Source organism: Cydia fagiglandana, chromosome 16 (genome assembly GCF_963556715.1).
Source record: "Cydia fagiglandana chromosome 16, ilCydFagi1.1, whole genome shotgun sequence".
In the NCBI taxonomy this organism is placed as follows: domain Eukaryota; kingdom Metazoa; phylum Arthropoda; class Insecta; order Lepidoptera; family Tortricidae; genus Cydia; species Cydia fagiglandana.
In genome coordinates, this window is record NC_085947.1 from 3,354,184 (window position 1) to 3,376,504 (window position 22,321).

The 22,321-nt window shown below is 38.4% G+C and overlaps 2 protein-coding genes and 1 long non-coding RNA gene across 3 annotated transcripts in view; 2 read left to right on the forward strand and 1 right to left on the reverse strand.

The window, feature by feature from the left end:
• The window catches only part of LOC134671784 (threonine--tRNA ligase 1, cytoplasmic), a 30,887-nt gene extending 15,214 nt beyond the window's left edge, over window positions 1–15,673 (reverse strand). Inside the window, exons 1-10 of the mRNA XM_063529614.1 lie at window positions 15,571–15,673; window positions 14,268–14,512; window positions 13,212–13,383; window positions 9,754–9,831; window positions 9,068–9,217; window positions 7,875–7,982; window positions 6,440–6,586; window positions 5,232–5,341; window positions 4,576–4,731; window positions 3,974–4,151 (exon numbers count right to left, since the gene is read on the reverse strand). Coding sequence (XP_063385684.1) covers window positions 3,974–4,151; window positions 4,576–4,731; window positions 5,232–5,341; window positions 6,440–6,586; window positions 7,875–7,982; window positions 9,068–9,217; window positions 9,754–9,831; window positions 13,212–13,383; window positions 14,268–14,512; window positions 15,571–15,621 — 1,395 coding nt within the window. The 5' untranslated portion in view covers window positions 15,622–15,673. The remainder of the gene's footprint in view (window positions 1–3,973; window positions 4,152–4,575; window positions 4,732–5,231; window positions 5,342–6,439; window positions 6,587–7,874; window positions 7,983–9,067; window positions 9,218–9,753; window positions 9,832–13,211; window positions 13,384–14,267; window positions 14,513–15,570) is intronic.
• LOC134671797 (uncharacterized) overlaps window positions 1–22,321 on the forward strand; it is a 498,925-nt gene that overhangs the window by 87,585 nt on the left and 389,019 nt on the right. The window lies entirely within an intron of this gene.
• Window positions 16,371–22,111, forward strand: LOC134672264 (uncharacterized). The gene is made up of 2 exons (XM_063530162.1): window positions 16,371–16,483; window positions 20,823–22,111. Exons 1-2 carry the CDS (start codon window positions 16,467–16,469, stop codon window positions 21,751–21,753), a joined length of 948 nt encoding a protein of 315 aa, XP_063386232.1. The 5' UTR covers window positions 16,371–16,466; the 3' UTR covers window positions 21,754–22,111.

The following is a 22,321-nucleotide window of genomic DNA, read 5'->3' on the forward strand; positions in this document are numbered from 1 at the left end:
GACTTACCGGCGGCTTACCGAACCATTTTTGGTTGGGTAATAATTGGTAAATCCCTGCAGACTACCAATTCGGTTCCTCATCTGTCATCTCATCATGTAGCATTAGATGATTGTCTGACTAGATTCTGGGAAATTGAACAAATTCCCGAATCTGTACTTCCTGATCCCAATGATCAAATTATTGAGGATCATTTTTTAAATAATGTTTCGCGGGATAATGAAAACCGTTTTATTGTCCGTCTACCCTTCAAGGGAAACCAAAGTGAGTTGGGTGATAGTCGTGAATTGGCCGCCCGGAGACTTTTAAGTCTTGAGAGGAGATTTAAAAGAGATCCTAAACTCAAGGCAGACTATAGTAAGGTGTTTCAAGAATATCTGGACGAGAATCATATGGAGCCTGTCTTTGACCCTCCGGGTAGTGGTAAATATTACCTTAGCCACCATGCTGTGATAAAAGAGTCTTCTTCCACTACAAAGTGTAGGCCAGTCTTTGATGCGTCTATGCCCTCTTCTACGGGCGTGTCTTTGAACAACGTTCTGCACGTTGGTCCCAAACTTCAGCGTAACATAGTAGACATACTCACACGTTTTCGTCTTCAGCCTGTCGCATTCACTTGTGACATCAAGGGTATGTACAGACAAGTACTTGTGCACCCGGACGATCGTGACTATCAAAGAATTCTCTGGCGTCAACACACTGATGATCCCATTAGAGAATTTCGTTTGAGGACGGTCACTTTCGGAGTCTCCTCAAGTCCGTTCCTCGCTATGAGGTGTATCTGGAAATTGGCAGAGGAGACCAAGACCTCACACCCTGTCGCTAGTCAAATTTTGTCAGATCAAATTTTTGTTGATGACATAGTGACGGGAGCTCCTGATCTTGACACAGCTCGAAAGGTGAGAGCTGAACTGATCGACGTCCTTGGTCAAGGGTGTTTCGAATTGCGAAAGTGGTCGAGTAATAGCAATGAATTTTTGACTGATTTGCCTGACGACGTCCGTGAAGGACCATTGTCATTTGATCCTCAAAATGAAGGGTCTGTAAAGGTGCTCGGTGTAAAATGGAACCCTACATCTGATGTGTACATGTATCATAGCAGAATTTCCAACACAGGAATGACTAAACGTGCCGTGCTTGCTAACATAGCTTGCATATATGACCCTTGTGGCTGGTTGATGCCAATTGTATTCTCGGCCAAGGCTTTCATGCAACGGTTGTGGCTTTTAGGGATCGGCTGGGACGACCCCTTACCTGATGATGAACAGGCTCAGTGGCTTTCTTTTATAGGGGAGTTCCATAGCTTATCTGACATTAAATTAAGCAGATTTGTCTTGCCTACTGATGGCAATAAATTTTCTCTTCACGCATTTTCAGATGCGTCCCTCAAAGGTTACGCTGCAGTGGTTTACCTTCGTGTCGAGAGGATCAATGGTGAAGTGGAGGTCCACTTACTCTTATCAAAGAGTAAAGTTTCGCCGTTACAGACAAAAATGACAATTCCGAGGCTGGAACTTTGTGGAGCCCTGCTAGCGTCTAAACTTGCCAAACATTCTTCAGGACTGATTAATGTTGCCCACGACATTGTAATCTGGTCTGACTCGAGCATTGCATTGTCATGGATTCGCACACCTGTTTATCAGCTCAAAATGTTTGAGGGAAACCGAGTTTCTCAAATATTAGCGAACACGTCTCCTTCTTTCTGGAGACATGTACCATCTTCAATGAATCCTGCAGACGCTGCCTCCCGAGGTTTGATGCCCTCGGAGCTTGGCTCACATCCTCTTTGGTGGGGTCCAGCTTGGCTCAAGCAAGCGCCAGATACCTGGCCATCCGAAGATACCGTTGCGCGAAAAACGGTTTCTCCGGATCCTGAGGAGGACGTGATTTCTACTGCCCACGTGAACAAGGTTTCTTGTGATGTAGATGCGACAGATTTCATGTTAAAATACAGTTCCCTTCACAAGCTCGTGAAGGTCCACGGATACTGTCTTCGATTTGTTCATAATTTGAAGAATCCTACTTCAAAACGAGTGGGTCCATTGACTAGCGTCGAATGGCGTAACGCCCTATACTCGTTAATAAAAATTGTCCAAAGTTCAGTTTTCGCCACGGAAATAAAATTAGTGCAACGTGGGTTACCTCACCGGACTAACTTTCGAAAACTGACTCCTTTTATTGACTCAGAGGGGTTTCTGCGAGTGTTAGGAAGACTGAAGTATACAAACTTGTCCTCACAACGGAAACACCCAGTCATCCTTCCGAAATCCCATCATTTAACAACTTTGTTGATAAACTATTATCACGAATTGTACTTGCATGTGGGAGTGCCCGTGCTACTGTCATTACTGCGTAAGCAATTCTGGATTTTATCGGCTCGGACTGTCATTAAACGGCTAATACGTAAATGTCACAAATGCTTTAAGGCTAATCCTAAACCTGCTGATTATATAATGGCTGATTTACCTCCATCAAGAGTCACGCCTTGTAGACCATTCTCAAAAGTTGGAGTAGACTATGCAGGTCCTTTCCTAATAAAGACATCTAAGTTAAAACGTGCTCCAATCACGAAGGCTTATTTGTGCATATTTGTCTGCATGGTCACGAAGGCGTGCCATTTGGAACTAGTATCGGATCTCTCTACAGATTGTTTCTTAGCCTGTCTTACTCGGTTTATTAGTAGACGAGGATGGTGCTCTGATGTCTTCTCTGATTGTGGCACCAATTTCGTTGGAGCAAACAATTACCTAAAAGAACTTTATTCTTTTTTGAAGCGGTGCACCATGGAATCTGATGTACAAAACTACTTTCTCAAACATCAGCTTAAGTGGCATTTCAATCCTCCTTCTGCTCCAAGTATGGGAGGACTTTGGGAATCGACCGTAAGATCGTCTAAATTACTATTAAGGCGCATTCTGGGTGAAACTGTTCTTACTTTCGAGGAATTAAGCAGTGTATTTTGTAAAGTTGAGTCGATTTTGAATTCTAGACCTTTATGTCCAATTTCTGACGACATTGATGAGATTGACGTACTAACACCAGCCCATTTTCTCATAGGAGATAACATGGTTTCATTACCAGAATATGACATACAAAATGAAAAAATGAATAGACTGTCTCGGTGGCAACTTCTTCAAAATTTAACTCAACAGTTCTGGCGTCGTTTCAATTTAGAATATTTGCATCACTTGCAAGGTCGTAATAAGTGGTTCAAACCATCTGAAAACCTTAAGGTAAATGACATCGTACTCATTATGAACGAGAACACAACTCCTTACTGTTGGAAGTTAGCGCGCATAGTCTCTTTGTCGCCAGGACGAGATGGCATAGCACGCGTAGCCACTTTAAAGACTAGTACTGGCAATAATTTAGTTCGCCCTGTATCTAAACTTTGCCCTCTTCCTTACCAGCACTGATTGAAACATAGTCAAATAAATTTCATATCTAGTTTTAAGGAATAGTGTACTTCTCTTTTAAGTTATATATAGCTGATAATTCGTGTTCATGTTTTAAGAAATCTTAGAGATTTCTTCCCGGGCAGTATGTTTAGGAATTTATTATTTGTTCTAGCAACATTGTACTTCAAATTTCATTCTTTCTTTTTACCGGATATCCGTCATTCGAAACTACATTCAGTCACTTTTAGATTTAAAAAAACCTTACTTACTTTCGACAATGGCGGTAATGGCCGACAACGCGTCCCCTTGGAATTAATTTGTTTAAAGTAAAAAATACCAGACTCTTCTGCCTTCCGCATCATAGTTATACCGACAGTGACAGACTTTATGAGAAAGAAGATTATTACAAGTTCAGCGGGCCCGCTCTCCGTGGGATTGCAAGTAAATATTCTCATAGACCAGGTACTGTTCCTTAAATTCCCTTTTATTCGTCGAGCCCACTTTGTCTTTTAATTATTCTGTTACTAACACTTAGTAACTTTTGCTTGTCACCCGACGGTATTTTCTATATCTTTACCATCTCCTTCTCGATGTGTTGTTGTGCGCAGAATATATGCGCATCATCTTGCTGGAACCTTCGAACCCTTGTGAGGCCGGTGAGGGCGCCACTGAGCTCGTTCCGGTGCAGAACACCGAAGTCCGCCATGCGCAGCGGCAGCTCGCGCCAAGAGCGGGTGCGGTTGTCGAACATTAAGCTGAAAGTAAATATACATAGTTTATATAATGAATGACACATAAAAAACATAAACAGTAGGTATTGACCAAATATAAAGTGAGCGGATCTCTCGAACAAGTTTGTACAAGATCGGCATAAATACTGGTCAGAAAAATCTTCGTAAAAATTTAATTGCATTGAAAGCTGCAGCAAAATGTGTGTGGCCCGGCTTCTGTCACAGCTTGTAGATGTTCGGTGTCACCACCTCTTGGAGACTCGGATCCTGGTCTATACACATTCTTACCAATGGCCGGGACAATGCATGGGCTTGAGAGCGAAGGGTTCCTTCTCCACATCGAAGAATATATTCTCATTCAGTGGCCCGACGTCTGCCACAGCTTGCAGATGCTCAGCGTCACCACCTCTTAGAGCCTTCGGATCCTGCTCAATACACATGTACTCACCAATGGCCAGGGCAGTTCATGGGCTTCAGCGCGAAGGTTTCCTTCTCCACGTCAAAGGAAAACATATTCTCTGCATAATGCGCCCAGTGGCCAGATGTCTGCCACAGCTTAGCGTTGTATATGTTCGGTGTCACCACCTCTTGGAAGCCTCGGATCCTGGTAACAAACGTCATATAGAAACTACTTTCGAGTATCAAAAACGTGACAAAATAATGGTATTTTACAAGCTTTTTATTAAATGTATGTATGTATGTATGGGTCAAATCTTGCAAGTTAAATTTGACCCACTTCCCGACTTCTAATGAAGCTGTAAATCGGGTGACAATGTAATATTATGATACCATTGAGCTGATCTGATGATGGAGACAGGAGGTGCCTATAGGAACTCTGTGATAAAACAACGAAACCTAATTGTGTTTGAGGTTTTTAAAATTGTCTCGATGAGTATTTATTGCCTGTGGAAAAAAGTACAGTCAGCGATAAAAGCTTGTACCAAAAATGTTTTCCAAAAACTTGTTTATAGCGAGAACACCTAGCTACGAGGGCCAATATTACGGGCGTTTCGAACACCTAATATTACACATACAATAATTAATAAACATAATTTATAAACACTAATTATGACAAACGGGTATAAGGACAACACATAGACATACCTATACTGTTCGCGTATAAAGTTGACCAGAGTGTTGTATATGTGTGCGCCGCGGGGTTGGAAGAAGCAGGACCCTGGTGATAACTCGTGGAAGAAATACAACTCTTGCTCCTGAAAATAAATATAATTATTTAGATGGGTAAGCATCAAAAAGAATAGATAGTATAGAGGGGTCCTGCCATTGTAAATTTTGTAGTCACAGTAAATTTACTACCATCTATCGACAGACGACTAAAACTCAAAATGAAAACATATAAAATTATCAAAAAAATGTATATTAAATGGATAAATGATTTATTATTTTTAAATCATTTTGATCCATGTTCATTCACTGATATCTATGTGTTACAATTGTTAAATATGAAACGGTCTCGTCACGCCATCTAGCCGAGCATAGGCTAAAGGTGTGTGCGCCATCTATCCGAGAATGACTGTTTCTTGATTTCCGAGGCACGTTTTTTCCTCAGACTTTATTCATCTTATACGAAGTTACATATGTCTTTGGTAGGCATTAAGGTCATCATCATCACCTTTGGTAAGCTTTAGCACTGATCAGTGTATCTGCATTCAACATTAGGTTCACGTTTTGAACAGCCATAATTGTATAGTGTGAAATACGCAAATTCTTCAAGGAAGGAGTTTAAAAACACTCCTTATTTGAAGGTTTACGATACAGCAGTCCGTAAATCATCAGTAGACTCCTTCTTATCATTAGAAGTTAGTTGAAAAGTAGCATGCTTTACCCTGCCGATTTTCCTATGGTCTCTTTTAGCTGCGTCCTCCTGAATGGTCTCAGGAACAACACTCCATGGAAATCAATGTAAAGTAGCATTCGACCTGTTAAAATTTTTCAGAAATCGTATGATAACGTACCCCGAGAGCGAGCCCTGGTGAGAGCGTGCGACTTGCAATCTGGAGGTCGCGGGTTCAAACCCCGGCTCGTACCAATGAGTTTTTCGGAACTTATGTACGAAGCATTATTTGATATTTACCAGTCGCTTTTCGGTGAAGGAAAACATCGTGAGGAAGCCGGACTAATCCCAATAAGGCCCAGTTTCCCCTCTGGGTTGGAGGGTCAGATGGCAGTCGCTTTAGTAAAAACTAGTGCCTACGTCAAATCATGGGATTAGTTGTCAAGCGGACCCCAGATTCCCATGAGCCGTGGCGAAATGCCGGGATAAGGCGAGGAAGAAGAGTATGATAACGTACCCTGCCGATTTTCCTATGGTCCCTCTTAGCAGCCTCTTCCTGAATCGTCTCCCACTCCTTAAGTTGTTTCGGCTCCGGAAAGGACACGCCGTAGATACGCTGGAGGCTTTCCGCGTCAGCTTTGCCTTCCCAGTATGTTGCCGAGTTCTGAAAGTGAAAAAACTTAATTTTTTGCAGGATTTTAGCGAAATCACTTTAACCACAAAGAGTTATTGTCTAAAACGCAACCGTATACTAACCGTATACTAACAACATATACTATAGAACTAAGCACGATATCGCGGAGAATAAATTCGGTCGAAGCTAAATTTTCACCGATTTGAACAGAACAAAGGTAAGGAGTACAGTCGCCATCAGATATATCGGAGCGGCCAAGGTGCTCACAAATATCTGAACACGCCTCTATTGTCAAGGCGTTAGAGTGCGTGTTCAGATATTGTGAACACCTTGGCCGCTCCGATATATCTGATGGCGACTGTACCATTACAAATGCTGCTCCCATAGCACAGAAGAAATAATAGTACTACCATACAGAAAGGACACTTCCTATAAACCCGAAGTTTTACAGCGGTTCAGGGTCGAATCATGCTATCCCTTTCTAATATATGGCACTATCCCTTTCGGCAATTTAGAGTTGTCAAAATTCAAGTGATTATCTTATCTGTAGTCGTGCACGCAATAGGAAGTCGAGTGGTGCCAACCCTAATAATTACTCGGAGCAATGCTGAGCCGAACGGAGCCGAGTTCGACCGAAGTCAGGAGTGTCTCCCCACCGGCCTATTTAGACGGCGCGAGACTTCGCATGCGAGTTTCATTTATACATAACGGTCGACTGAAACCTCAATAAATGAACCCTGTAGTTCGTTTTTTTAGCATTAGAAAGAACTTCAAAGAAGATGAGCGATCTTGACATGTCTTTTAATTGAAAAACGCTTTTTAAAAATCAGTAACTATTACTTATGAAAGCAGAAGAATATAAATGATCGTATCAGATTCATAACATAATTGTTACATATTTGCCGTAACTTATTTTTAAAATGTGTTTTTCAATTAAAAGACACATCAAGATTGTTTACCTTATTTCTAATGCTAAAAAAAACGAACATTAAATATGGCTAACGCCCTGATGCTACTCCTACAAATGATGCTAAATAGGTAGTAAAAATAGGCTACATTCCTACTAGTCAAATCAACTTCTTTTTTAGAACTGTCAAAACGATTTGATTATATGGAATTTATATGAAAACGAATATAGTGACGTCACGGTAAACTCACCTACTTTTTATATTTCAATCCGATTTATTAAATATAAATTATGTTTAATAATAACTGCTATCTATGTTTTTCTAATAATTATCTGGTGTTTTTTTTCGTGCACGGTTTGAAATAATTTATTTTCAGTACAGGAAATATCCCTATACATGTAATTACATACCTTAGTGACCTTGACGGCCTTGACCTTGCCCGTGTGCCTGACGTGGGGCCCGCGGCACAGGTCGATAAGCGGCCCGCAGCGGTACACCGTCGTAGTGGGTGTGTTCACCTGGTTAAACAAAGTTTTTAGGTATTTTATATATAATGGAATGGAACATCATCTTTTTTACATTGAAACGCTAAAGTATTGAATTTCTTATTTAGTAAACTTTATTTAATTTTGCCATGTATTATTTTAGTGACATTACGCTAGCGGTGATAAAAAAATAATACATTCTAGATGTTTTAACCTCCTAAGGCTCAAGGTCAATGGTAAGGTAAGGGTTAAGGTCAAGGTCGTACGTAGTACAGTCATCAGCAATAGTATCTTACACAACTAGGGCCGCAAAAATATATGACGCGCTCTTATTGCGCTCCAAATAAGAACGTGTCACATATTTTTGCGGCTCTAGTTGTGTAAGATACTATTGCTGATGACCGTACTTATTAAGTTTGATGAAATTTAATAATTTGCCTTGTCTGTCAGTACCTATGCAATGAGTAGATAATTTAATCACATTAAATAATAATAATTCAGCCTATATGCGTCCCAATGCTGGGCACAGGCTTCCGCTCATGCGCGAGAGGGCTTGGGCTATAGTCCCCACGCTGGCCCAATGCGGATTGGGGACTTCACATAAATACACCTTTGAATTTCTATGTGTATACAGGTTTCCTCACGATGTTTTACTTCACCGAAAAGCTAGTGGTAAATATCAAATGATATTTCGTACGTAAGTTCTGTAAAACTCATTGGTACGAGCTAGGATCAAACCCGCGACCTCCAGATTGAAAGTCGGACAAAACACATTAAATAACTACCTATTAACAAGCTTTTATTAGATCGACCTGTATGTAACTATGTAATGGAATCTAAGGTAACTAATTTCACCATCTTCCAAGGATCGTAGCGTCATGAAAAGTGGCAGCTGTATGTAGTTCTGATGACAATACAATAATATGGTACTGTCGAACTGATCTGATGATGGAGACAGGAGGTGGCCATAGGAACTCTGTGATGAAACAACGCAACCTAATTGTGTTAGGGGTTATTAGAATTGTCTCGATGAGTATTAGTTGTCTGTCGTAAGAAAAGTACAGTCAGCGATAAAAGCTTGTACCAAAAATGAAACTTTTGTCAAAAACTTATTGTACCTTCTCTTTGAGGATCCGCACTTTGAACGGATTGTAGTCGAACATCTCAAGCAGCTGTTCCTTCGTGAGCTCTAGACGTTCAAACGGTTGCTTCTCTTTGGCGATCTTCTTCACCAGACCTTCCAGCACGTGGAAGTCTGTGGATGAGATCTGGAAAAGGAAAAAAATGTTGTCAGTTAAGCTATCCTACTCTATCTAAAAGTCCAAATCTGAATCTGTATGGTTACTGAATAAATTCAAAATTGTTTTTTGTTTTGAAAAATCAGAGTTCAAATCAAATATAACAACAGATGCTTTGTTTGTTGTATGCTTTGTATTTTCAGTAACCATAGAGAATGATAAATTATTAATCTAATCGTGTGGAATATGGATGAACCATAGACAAATATAATATATGGTTTAAGGCCCTTAAGGGTGTGCCGAATATATAGAACTATAGTCTATCAAGCCATTTCCGTTAGTAAAAAAAGCAGCAAATTTTAAAAATGTAGGCGGGAAACGTTATCGTCGCATAGACATTTTTAATTTCGCGCCTTTTTATACTGACAAAGTTGTATATAAACGCATATAACCCGCCTAATAAATGAGTCGATCAAAAACAAAATAAAATACATTTAAGTAGAGAGTATAAATTAGACACTATATTCAATTAGTGGTTAGATATTATAAACTGCTAAATAACTTACTCCTTTCTCGGGATAATACATGTCGTAGTAAAATCCCTCTTCGATGGGCGGCCCGTAACATAAGCAGCCGCCGTACACCTGTACATAAAAATAAATTAGTAAATAAAACAGTGTTCAAAGATGCGCAAATCTCTACAAAGATAGCTCTGGAGTATATGATAAGTTCAAGCAAAGAGAAGAAGTATAGAGGGGTTCTATCATAGTAAATTTTGTAGTCGCAGTAAATTTACTGCCATCTGATGATGATGTCCTCCCAGACGTATCCGTCGACGGCGACACCCGGACAAATCAGTATTAGGTATTCAGTAAAGCCTGACGTGCATGGGCTCGAACGTGACTTGCGAAACCGAGTTTTGTCTTAAACTTCCGGCCGCAAGACATGCAGTAAAGCTCGCCATTTGAGTCGTAAGTGTATGTGTAGGAGGGCTTGGGCCGAGATTTTCGAAGCTGGCGTTTAGCGTCAAGATCTTCGAGGCGTGCACTTTCGAAGTCGTAGAGACCAGTGTTGACCGCAGTTCGCCAGTCCGATCTCCGAGTTGCAAGCTCCTCCCACGACTCACACGATATGCCGGTGGCCGACAGGTGGCGTTTCAAGACGTCCTTGTACCGCAGATATTGTCCACCGGCCTTGCGTTTACCCGAAGCTAGTTCGGAGTAAAACACAACTTTAGGCAATCTTGATGGTGGCATGCGCACAAGGTGTCCACACCAACGCAGCTGACCATTCATAAGTAGGCATTCCATACCCGACATGCCAGTACGACGCAGAACCTCCGAGTTTGGAACACGATCTTGCCATCTCAGCCGAAGAATTGCCCGGAGACACTTTATATGAAAAGAGTCTAGACGTTTGATGTCTCCCTTGTACAGGCACCAGGTCTCCGAAGCATAAAGCAACAAAGGTAAAATTATTGCTTTGTAAACGGCGAGTTTAGTGCGGAGGCTAAGGTCGTGTGATTTCCAAACTCGTTGATTAAGTCCGCCAAAGGCTGCAGCAGCTTTTTTGAAAATGTATAAAAGTATCAAAAAACTGAATATACAGTGTGTTTTTTTTAAGTGGGACAGTATGGGGAAATCCTAAAGTATAAGAGATACAGGGAAACTGTCTTAGGAAACATTAGGTACTTTTTTGTGAAAAAAAAATTGGTATAGTCAAAATTTTGGTCAAGTGTGAGTTGTCCCTAAAAATGATTAATTTTGATGAAATTTTTTTTTGACGCACATCTACTCAGTTTCATGAGGGGATCATTTTATTGTATGGGAAGAAAAAAATCGGGACAGCAGAAGTTAGGTAAATTTAATAAAATAATTTTACATTAAAGTAAATGTTCAAAGTGGCCTCCCTCTTGTCGAATGCAGGCACGAGCGCGTTTCAGAACACCTCTGGTAGCTTTAGACAAGGCGTTGTGATGTATGTTGTTCAAATGATAATGCACTGCGTCTTTTAACTCTTGTACCGAGTTGTAAGTATCTGCATAAATTCGACCTTTAAGGTACCCCCAAATGAAAAAATCCAACGGTGTTAAATCGGGTGAACGTGGTGGCCATTTAATAGGGCCATTTGTGCCCATCCAGCGATCAAGAAAATGTTCATTTAAAAACTGTTTCGTAGCGATACTATTGTGGGCAGGGGCGCCGTCTTGTTGGTAGATGATATTATTCAAATTATTTAATGGAATTGCCATATCTACTAAATCCACAGCCATGTTTAATATTTCCTGATATTTTTGACTATTCAATGTTCCATGGTAAATTTTAATGGCAAAGATTTTATTATCTAATATTGCACACCAACAATTAAAGGAAAAGCGGACCTGGTTATGGGTTGCCGTAGTTCGGAAGGGGTTTGTACGTGCCCAAAAATGATTATTTTTTCTATTGTACATGCCATTGTTTGAAAAATTGCATTCATCTGTCCAAATAATCCGGCTTGGAAAAGACGGGTTTCTAATCGAGCATGCTACAAACCACTGGCAAAATGCTAATCTCCGGTCAGTGTCTCCTGGAAGCAATGCTTGTACAAGTTGACCTTCTATGTAACACTTGTACTTGTAAGCCTTCAATACCTTTCGTACTGTAGATTTATGCACACCGATAGTGTTAGCAGCTTCCCTCAATGAGGCTTTTGGGTAGGCTTCAAAATATCCTAAGATTGCGATAGTTGTAAATTCATTTATTACTGTGGCTCGTCTCTTCCGTTTTAATTTAAAACAGCCTCCCTTTCTTAAATTTTTCACCAGTTTGTCAAAAATTTTGCGGTCCGGTTGATCGCGGTCCGGATAACGTTCCCGATACCACTGTAACGCATTCACAGAGCTACGATAATTTACAAAATACGCTTCAATTAAATCTACTTTATGCGAGTTTGGTAATTCCATGACGAAAACTTAACATAATGTTAACTTTAAACAATGAAATATCAAGTAAAATACTGTTTGTTTCAAGAAGTTCCAAATTTAAAATTTGTTTTTTTTTTTAATTAGATTTGTAAGGTAAGGCTCGCGTAAGAATATCTTAAAGTATTTTAATCCTTTTTAAACCAAATAAAGTGTTCCAAATTCAAATGTAAAACTGGAATAGGCAATATTTTTTAAATAAAAACCTTGCAGTGGGCAGTGGTTTTCAATTTACACGGGTTGTAAAAATGAAAACGATTTTCTTAAATTTGACTAACTTCTGCTGTCCCGATTTTTTTCTTCCCATACAATAAAATGATCCCCTCATGAAACTGAGTAGATGTGCGTCAAAAAAAAATTTCATCAAAATTAATCATTTTTAGGGACAACTCACACTTGACCAAAATTTTGACTATACCATTTTTTTTTTCACAAAAAAGTACCTAATGTTTCCTAAGACAGTTTCCCTGTATCTCTTATACTTTGGGATTTCCCCATACTGTCCCACTTAAAAAAAACACACTGTATATGGATAGATGATTTTATTATTTTTATATCATTTGGACCCATGTTCTTTCGCTGATACCTATGTGTTAAAATTGTTAAATATCAACGGTGTCGTCGACGCCATCTAGCCGAGCATAGGCCAATGGTGTGTGCGCTATCTATCCGAGAATGGCTTCTCTTCTCATCTCTCTTCTCTCTCATCTTCATCAAAAAAACTGCAGCTCCAGCTGTCTAAGGGGCCTAGTGCTAAAAGCCATAATGTAATAGATCATGTGCCTTTTCGTTCGCATCTGCCATCCAAATACATTTTTACTTTCCGTTTGGCGTTGGTCGATTAGTGACTGTTACCTTGGGTACAGTTTGGAGCGTAGTTGTTGATCGTGGATACTTACCCTCTCCATAGCCTCGCCCAGCATATGTGCCGAAGAGTGCCAGAACACAGCCTGGGCGTCCGTGTTGTCCCAGCGTTGGAGCTCCAGCTTGCAGTCTCCTTCCAGCGGTCTGTCCAGGTCCCAGAGCTCGTTGTTCACCCAAGCGATGAGTGTGGACACTTACCCTCTCCATAGCCTCGCCGAGCATATGTGCTGAAGAGTGCCAGAACACAGCCTGGGCGTCCGTGTTGTCCCAGCGGAGGAGCTCCAGCTTGCAGTCTCCTTCCAGCGGCCTGTCCAGGTCCCAGAGCTCGTTGTTCACCCGCGCTATGATGGTGGAGTCCGCCAGGCCTTGGCTGAAACGGACATCCAGTTTGTACATCTGGAAATTTTGCTTATACAAAGCAGAGAGACGGTTATAGAAGTTCAATGAGAGGGTTATATAGATGTTCAACGAAATAAGAGAAAAATGCTGTATCATGTTCTACTTTTCAATTTTTACTGGCTTTCTAGCCATGAATCATTCTTGAGGCATTTTTCCACTGGTGAGACAAGGATTTTTATATCAATTTCATTTGATCTAAGTAGTACAGTTTCTATAATTGATTATAAATACTTACAACTGACTCCAAAACTCGCTTGGGAGCATTAAATAACATAATTAACTAGTTAGGGGTGCTTAACACAAGCAAACAATATAATATAGCTTTTCGTATAAATCATGTGTCAAGCAAGATCAGTTAATTCATGCCAAATATTGATATTTATTTGTAGGAAAACTGATGGCTGGTTTTGACCTAGGAACATTAGCAATTACAACATAAATACTTGGGAGTTCGTAGATAAATTAGGAATGTCTAGCACTTAGTTCAATGACCCTCTTTGAAATATGTATGCCTAGGAAAAGACAGTGTAATCTGCTGTCTCCATAAACAACTACTACTCCATAAACAATAATCGTTAAAAAAAACAAGTGCAGTGATATGCACGGATCAGCTTTGAGCTGCTAGTGTATTAAACAAAATAATATAATAATATTCATAGAGTAACTTGTAACAGAAATATTGAAAAGAAATGTCAACGAATTCATGATAAATACAGTTACAAAGTACCTAAATAACAAGTAACTTTTGTTAAGTTGGTATCTCAAGATATTATTTTGTTAATTTCCTTAAGAATGAATTAATGAGGTTTACTGTACTTACCTCTTCGTCAAGAGAATAACATAATAACCAATTACCTGATCCCCTTGGCCACATCATAAGGCGTAGTCCTCCACGCTTTAGCCTCGACCGTCTTTCCATCCGGCAACGTAACAACAATACTGACATCCGGTTTCTTGGCCAACTCCTCGGCATACTGCACTTTGTATTTGTCCCAGAGGGTGATCCTCTTTTGTATGAACTCCGGCCACGGGTTGAGCTCAGAGACACCACCAGAGTCCTCAGTTTTCTTCTTTTTCTCCTTCATTGCTTTAGTTTTTGACTGGAACAAGATTTTAAAGTTTATGATGGGATCACGGTGAAATTAAAGTTTGTTCATGACATGATGCAAAGAGAGTTTTAACATGTATCAGTTTGTGGCAGCTTTTTTGAGTTAATCTTAAGTTTTTATAAATAAATAAATAAAAATAAAAAGCCTTTTATTTCCTTTTGTTATACATAAGTTTGTTAATATATTTTTGTTGATTTAATTTGTAGGAACCCGTTAGGTGAAGGCCTAAGTTTTTATACAAATACAAAAATAATAATAGAATACAAAATAGTTGAATGGATGCAATAAATATGATTATAATTAGCTGAAATAATACCAAAACTTAGTATTATCAAAAAGAATACATAGTATAGAGGGGTCCTGTCATTGTGAATTTTGTAGTCACAGTAAATTTACTACTATCTATCGACACACAACTAAAACTCAAAATGAAAACGTACAAAATTATCAAAAAAATGTTTATAAATGATTTTATTATTTTTATATCATTTTGATCCATGTTCATTCACTCATATCTATGTGTTAAAATTGTTAAATATGAAACGGTGTCGTCACGCCATGTAGCCGAGCATAGGCTAAAGGTGTGTGCGGCATCTATCCGAAAATGACTTTTTCTTAATTTTCAAGGCACATTTTTTCCTTAGACTTTATTCATCTTATACGAAGTTACATATGTCTTTGGTATTATAATTCCGATTCTACATTGATTAAGACAAGAGTTATTTCAATAAGGGTGCTGATTACTCCCCAACCTACCCTATCAAGTTGATAGCGCAAGGAGATTGCGGAGTCTAATCATAAGCGTGCTAGATTCATATCCAGTCATTCAACAACTATTAAGGAATTTAAGGAAGAATAAGGTTTTAATGTAATCTCTAGGAACGGTAAGGGTTATTGTTATGATGGGTCTTCAAGTTTGATGACGAAATCCTACCCATGTGGCATAGCCTCCCCGCGCGCTGACTCTACGAAAACTGAACAACTTTAACATCACTCAGAGCATTAAAACTATGACTGTTAGGTTGGAATTAATTTGTTTAAAGCCCTGCCTTGTCGTTTATGTTAAGATCCTTGATTGCGTCGGCAGCAGAGTCTCCCATTGCGGCAAAAATTCTCGATACCGATCCGTTCCGTATGGTGACAGTACTGACAGTGTCACAGTGACATGACATGGACATGACAGTCTGACAGTGACACAATTGGCACGGTGTTGCCATCATTATGATATTATTACAGGGCTCTATAGACAAGACGATTTGTCTTTAATTTCAATCCAAATTATGACACGATTTTGCCAACTTGTTTGACAAAATTTGTCTTTTTCTAAATGCCATAAATCATAACCAAAACAGACTACCGCACAGCACCGCGACCTTGATGCACTGCACGTATTATATTCTTTGCACTGCACCCAGAAGTGAAAAGCGAAACAGAGATATCTCTTTGTCGCTCTCACTTATGGGTGTGACACACCAAGGTGAGCTGGGTTATAACCGCGAAAATCGAAGTTCGCAAATTGCGGGGATTTTTCTCTGTCACTCTAATTACGCCTTCATTGGAGTAAAAGAGAAAGATCCCCGCAATTTGCGAATTTCGGTTTTCGCAGTAGCCGCTCTGAGTGGTGCAATAGGTAGTCTGTTACGGCTTTTTTATCGACTGGTGTCGACAGACAAAATCGTAGTCGTAAATCGCGTAGAAGTTGTAGGGTCTGTAGACCTCTTATAACGACAAAAAAATTGTCTATTTGCACTTTTTGCTTTGCAGTCTAGTTGAAGTTTTGTTTGTAGATTAAAGTTAGCAGTTGAAGTTGATAACTGCAAATACTGCAATGTTATAAGTTTATCTTTTATAACGTAGCCATAACTTTTTAAGGATAACAAGATCTTCAGATTCTTCAGTCAAGAAGAGAAAAATATTGTGTAACGCATTTTAATGCATCGTGAAGATGAATCCTCTCGACGTGTAAGAAGATTTTCATTCCTCTTAACCCCACACACACACAGAAATGACGAAAAAAACTCGATTATAAACATACATCGTTATCGCGGGAGCAAATATAAATTTATTAAAGAAGTGGTAAAACAGACTGCCCGTTTAGTAAAAACAGACCTTTCTGCCTACACATTATAAGCCTCCAAGAAGTTCATCATACATAGCACGAAGTTTTTGTTGCATAATGTTCATAAATCTTGCTTTACACTCTGTTAGTAAATAATGACCCGGAATCGACATATCAAATAAATATTCATGATTTATTTTGTACAACATTATTTAATTTTTGTTGATCTTAAGTGATTTTCGTAATATACGACATAAATTTTCTCTATGTTTTCTACTCTTAATCTGCGGCGTCGTGCAGTAAATATCCATTTTAATTGGCTAAATGATCTTTCGACTGCTACTGTTGTAATGGGTGCGTTTTTAAAACGACGGAAGTAATCAAATGTAGAACGATATATCGTTGAATCTAGTACTATCTCCTTCTCCGATATCAGTTCACACATTTTTTTCATAACTTCATATCCGGCATTTTTCTGCAAAACCACTTTGAACTTTTTTAAAATCTGTTTTCCATCTTTATTCAAAATTAATTTGGATATATGTTTGTATGTATTTTGTACTATGGTCAAACTTTCACTAAGAGATAGATTTTGGCACTGCAGTTTATTTATAGCATCTGGTATTACTTGCAGATACTTTGCTATGAAATTTACATCTTTTCGAACTTTTGCACTGAGTAAAGATTTTTTTGCTTTGACGATGCACTGTGCGTCTGAATTACGAAATGTGTCTATAACGCTTTTTATTTCATCAAAATACTTGTTGTAGTAAGTGGTAGCCTCGATCCATGTTCCCCAGCGAATAATTGTTGGGTTTGGAGGCAAAGGAATTCCATTAAACATTTCTCTTAATGCTTTTACTCTTTTCGGAGATTTGCGAAATACTTTCTTTACATTTGAAATTAATAGGTTAACTTCTGGAAAAAGAACACGAACTTGATCGGCAACTCTGTTAAGAGCATGGGCTAAACATGTAACATGGACAATGTTCGGAAAAAGTGTTTTCAAATTTCTGCCAGCTTTCAACATAAAAAACAGTCAAAAACAGAAATGACATTCGTATAGAGAAACGTTTATACCTACGACCTTAAAATGTATAATTATTTTATTGAATATCAATGCTATCTTACCTCCATACTTGACTTGATTGGTACTTAAAAAGATTACCTATTAGGTACGCAACCTTATCAGTCAATTTAGACATTTGTCAATCTTGACTGATCTTTATTTGTAACAACATAATCAAATAGAAGTTGCCTTTAAAATGCCTCGAAGGAAAATAACATGTGATGAATTTGTGGGGTTGTTTATACAGGATTATCCTGAGCTAGAGGCTCGCGATACAAATCTATTTTGCTCGAAGTGCAATATTAGTTTTTGTAAAACTAAATCTTCCGTGAAACGTCATTTTAACTCTGAAAGACACACTTCTCTCAAAAAAGATTTTAGGTTGGAACTGACAAAATTTCTAGTAAGCTGTAACATACCGTGGTCTCAAATAGAGAACCCTGTATTTAAAAATTTCATTGAAGATTGTGTATCTGGAAAATTTTAAAAAACTGTTCAGGTCCCTTCAGAATGTTTGCTGAGGCAGACTTGCGTGAATGAATTATACGACAAAGAGATGGATATAATTAGAGACGAATTAAAAGACACGTATATATATATGTAAGTGTTGATGAAACCACAGATGCTATAGGTCGTCAAATCGCTAACGTTATAGTAGGTGCTATGCTTGAAGATGATGTTGGAACTCCACACGTGCTGTCAAGCAAATGTTTAAATGAAACGAACAATATCAGTATAACTAATACTGTAAAAAATGCCCTGGATGATTTGTGGGGCCCTGGTCACAATAAGCATGACAAGGTGTTGTTGTTATTGACTGATGGTGTGGGGTATATGTTGAAAGCTGGCAGAAATTTGAAAACACTTTTTCCGAACATTGTCCATGTTACATGTTTAGCCCATGCTCTTAACAGAGTTGCCGATCAAGTTCGTGTTCTTTTTCCAGAAGTTAACCTATTAATTTCAAATGTAAAGAAAGTATTTCGCAAATCTCCGAAAAGAGTAAAAGCATTAAGAGAAATGTTTAATGGAATTCCTTTGCCTCCAAACCCAACAATTATTCGCTGGGGAACATGGATCGAGGCTACCACTTACTACAACAAGTATTTTGATGAAATAAAAAGCGTTATAGACACATTTCGTAATTCAGACGCACAGTGCATCGTCAAAGCAAAAAAATCTTTACTCAGTGCAAAAGTTCGAAAAGATGTAAATTTCATAGCAAAGTATCTGCAAGTAATACCAGATGCTATAAATAAACTGCAGTGCCAAAATCTATCTCTTAGTGAAAGTTTGACCATAGTACAAAATACATACAAACATATATCCAAATTAATTTTGAATAAAGATGGAAAACAGATTTTAAAAAAGTTCAAAGTGGTTTTGCAGAAAAATGCCGGATATGAAGTTATGAAAAAAATGTGTGAACTGATATCGGAGAAGGAGATAGTACTAGATTCAACGATATATCGTTCTACATTTGATTACTTCCGTCGTTTTAAAAACGCACCAATTACAACAGTAGCAGTCGAAAGATCATTTAGCCAATTAAAATGGATATTTACTGCACGACGCCGCAGATTAAGAGTAGAAAACATAGAGAAAATTTATGTCGTATATTACGAAAATCACTTAAGATCAACAAAAATTAAATAATGTTGTACAAAATAAATCATGAATATTTATTTGATATGTCGATTCCGGGTCATTATTTACTAACAGAGTGTAAAGCAAGATTTATGAACATTATGCAACAAAAACTTCGTGCTATGTATGATGAACTTCTTGGAGGCTTATAATGTGTAGGCAGAAAGGTCTGTTTTTACTAAACGGGCAGTCTGTTTTACCACTTCTTTAATAAATTTATATTTGCTCCCGCGATAACGATGTATGATTATAAATTTAAAAGTTGTTTTTGCTTACTAGCACACATTCCTCTGCAATCTCTGCATTTCTTGACAGTGTTGCCAACTTGGCATAAATGATGCCAGATCTGGCATATTTTCACTCGCTTTGGCACCAAAATATTCCATTTAGCCACAAAACAGATAGGTACAGAAGTCAATCACATGTATGTACTTTACTTTTCATACCTACGCTCGGCGGTCGCTCTAGGGTTGCGAACTATGGCTTATGCACAAAAAACTATCGTGGTAGTGGCACTCGTATCTATCGTATCGTATCTCGTATCTAGTTGTTTGATTTATTATTGAGAATGAAACGGGAAGAATGGAAATATAAATTAATAATAACATTAATAACTCTCCAAGGGGCCTCTACGTGTTGGATCTGTGTCCCCACGCAAGCCTATCAAAAAACCGGGATTATAGGCCCGTGATATCCAAGGAGATAACATTAATAACCCAAATAGGTATTTTAATTTTAATGTCATTGTTATATTACAATTATTACAAATTTGCCACAGAAAATATCTTGCGATGATTTCGAGATTGGCAAAATGCACGATTATTAAATTTTAAAGTGTAATAAATTCGCATTCGCATTCTCTCTGAAACTACTGGTAGCTTAAAACCGACAATTCACCGTTTAATGTTGAATTTAAACAACCGTCCACTGTACAGTTATAATAACTTTTTTTTTTGTTTCTCCATTATTGCACAAAAAAAGTTCACAGACGCGTGTCTCAAGCGAATGGCACTCGCGCTCGCAGTGGTCCCAACCGGTCCGAGATATCGTGTCCGTGAGCCGTGTCTATGTGTGCGTTGCTCGAGCGTACTTTGTATGTAGATTGATTTCTGTACCTATCTGTTTTGTGATTTAGCATCTGGCGTATTTTTTAGCATAATTTAGTCTAAGCCAAGTTTGCACCAAATTGGCAGCAACAATATGCAGCATCGCCTTATGTGGTTCATATTTTCATATGAATTTTAACTTTCGTGGACGGATGGACGTCGACGGACTATATAAAGTTGGTCAAGCATTTCTTGTCAGTAGAAAAAGGCGGCAAATTTGAAAAATGTATGTGTTTTAAGTGTCTAATTTCAAGTGAAAAGATTTTGGCATCATTTTAGCATAATCTAGACATTAGTCTAGCATTTTTTCAAAATTCGAGTTGGCAACACTGTTTCTTGTTAGAGGTAAACATAATTTATTTGTACCTAGTAAGCTGTCTTTCGCAATATTTCTTAGTGTTTTTTATATATTGCTTTCAGATCATACAAGCTTTTAGAACAAGGTCGATTCCTGAAAGTTACATTTTCAATTAATTCAAAAAGAAGAGGTGCTCCATATTCAGCGGAATTTAATATTGATGATATGGTTCAAGTACGATTTAAAATTGAACAAGATACTAATAAAGGTAGAGATAGCCCATGCTATGGGTATTCTGATGGCGAATTAGCTGTATTGGTCTATATGTCATACAAAAAATGTGACACGGTGAAAGATTTTGCTGTAAAATTAAACATGAAATTAAATGATTTCAACTACTCGGAGCAATTAGTTTGCCCCGATACTTGGACCGAATGGATAGAAGTAGGTAAACTCCCTAAATCAAAGAGTAACTCGAATGTTCTTCTAGAAGTAAGTATGGCTGTGAGTAAAGCGGAAGTTATTACATTTGTGAAGCTGTATAATGACACAATCACGACTGATATCAAAGTTGGCACAAAAGGAAGCAAAAATCCTGTTCAGTTTCACAGGAGTTGCTTGCTAACTCACAGCGACTTCTTCAAGACTCTGTTCCAAACTGGAGATTTCATTGACAAGAAAGATTTTGAGATTGGTGAAAAAGATGTCACGGATCAGACAATACAGCATTTAAAGGATTATGTATACCTAGGCGTTCTGCCTGACGATGGTTTGTGTCCGTTACTGATGCTCGCCAGATGCTATTTATTTGAGAACCTTAAGTCCGAGTGTATTACGAAGATAGTTCAAACGGTCACCCCTGAAGACTTGCACCGTTTTATGGGTTTTGCATGTGAGAACAACATGCCGGAATTGGGAGTAGCTTTGCTGCAGACTCCGCATGAAGTTGTTCATCAAGCTCATGTGATGAATAAAACTGACCGGAAACGGGTTCATAGTAATCATAGTGAAGAATCAGAGGAGCCGAAAAAGAGGAAGAAAGTTAAAAAATAGACTTTAAATTGTTTATAAAGGTGCTTATTGTGGAACTATACTCTGGCAAGCCAGCTTTATCAGTAGAGAAAGATAGATGGCAAATTTGAAAAAACCTTAGTTGTTTTACCAGGCCATAAAAACCAAAATACAAAAAAAATCTTTACTTTTATCTCCCATACAAATATTGAATTTCGCGCCTTTTTCTACTGACAAAGTTGACATTTTAGTTTTGTTTTCTTTGATTTTATTCACACTTGTTTAAATTTAATCAAGATTGATTGATTAAATTTAATTAGACATAACCACATTTTAAGAAGACAGAGGTTTCCTAACAGCCCGGTCACGACTCTGCACGACCAGCGACCGTGGCAACCATAGTTGGTTACATACCTATGGTTGTCGCCGCCGCCGCCGATCGCGCAATTCCGTGGCCGGGCCGTTAGGGAAGAAATTGTTAATTAGTTTTTTGTACAAGTTGATTATAGGCCAGTTGATTATAGCTATTATTGTGTTGTTTTAAGAGAGTAAGGGTGGAGTAAGGAGATACTCTGATATGTTCCTGTTAAATCTTAATTTTATTTTAATT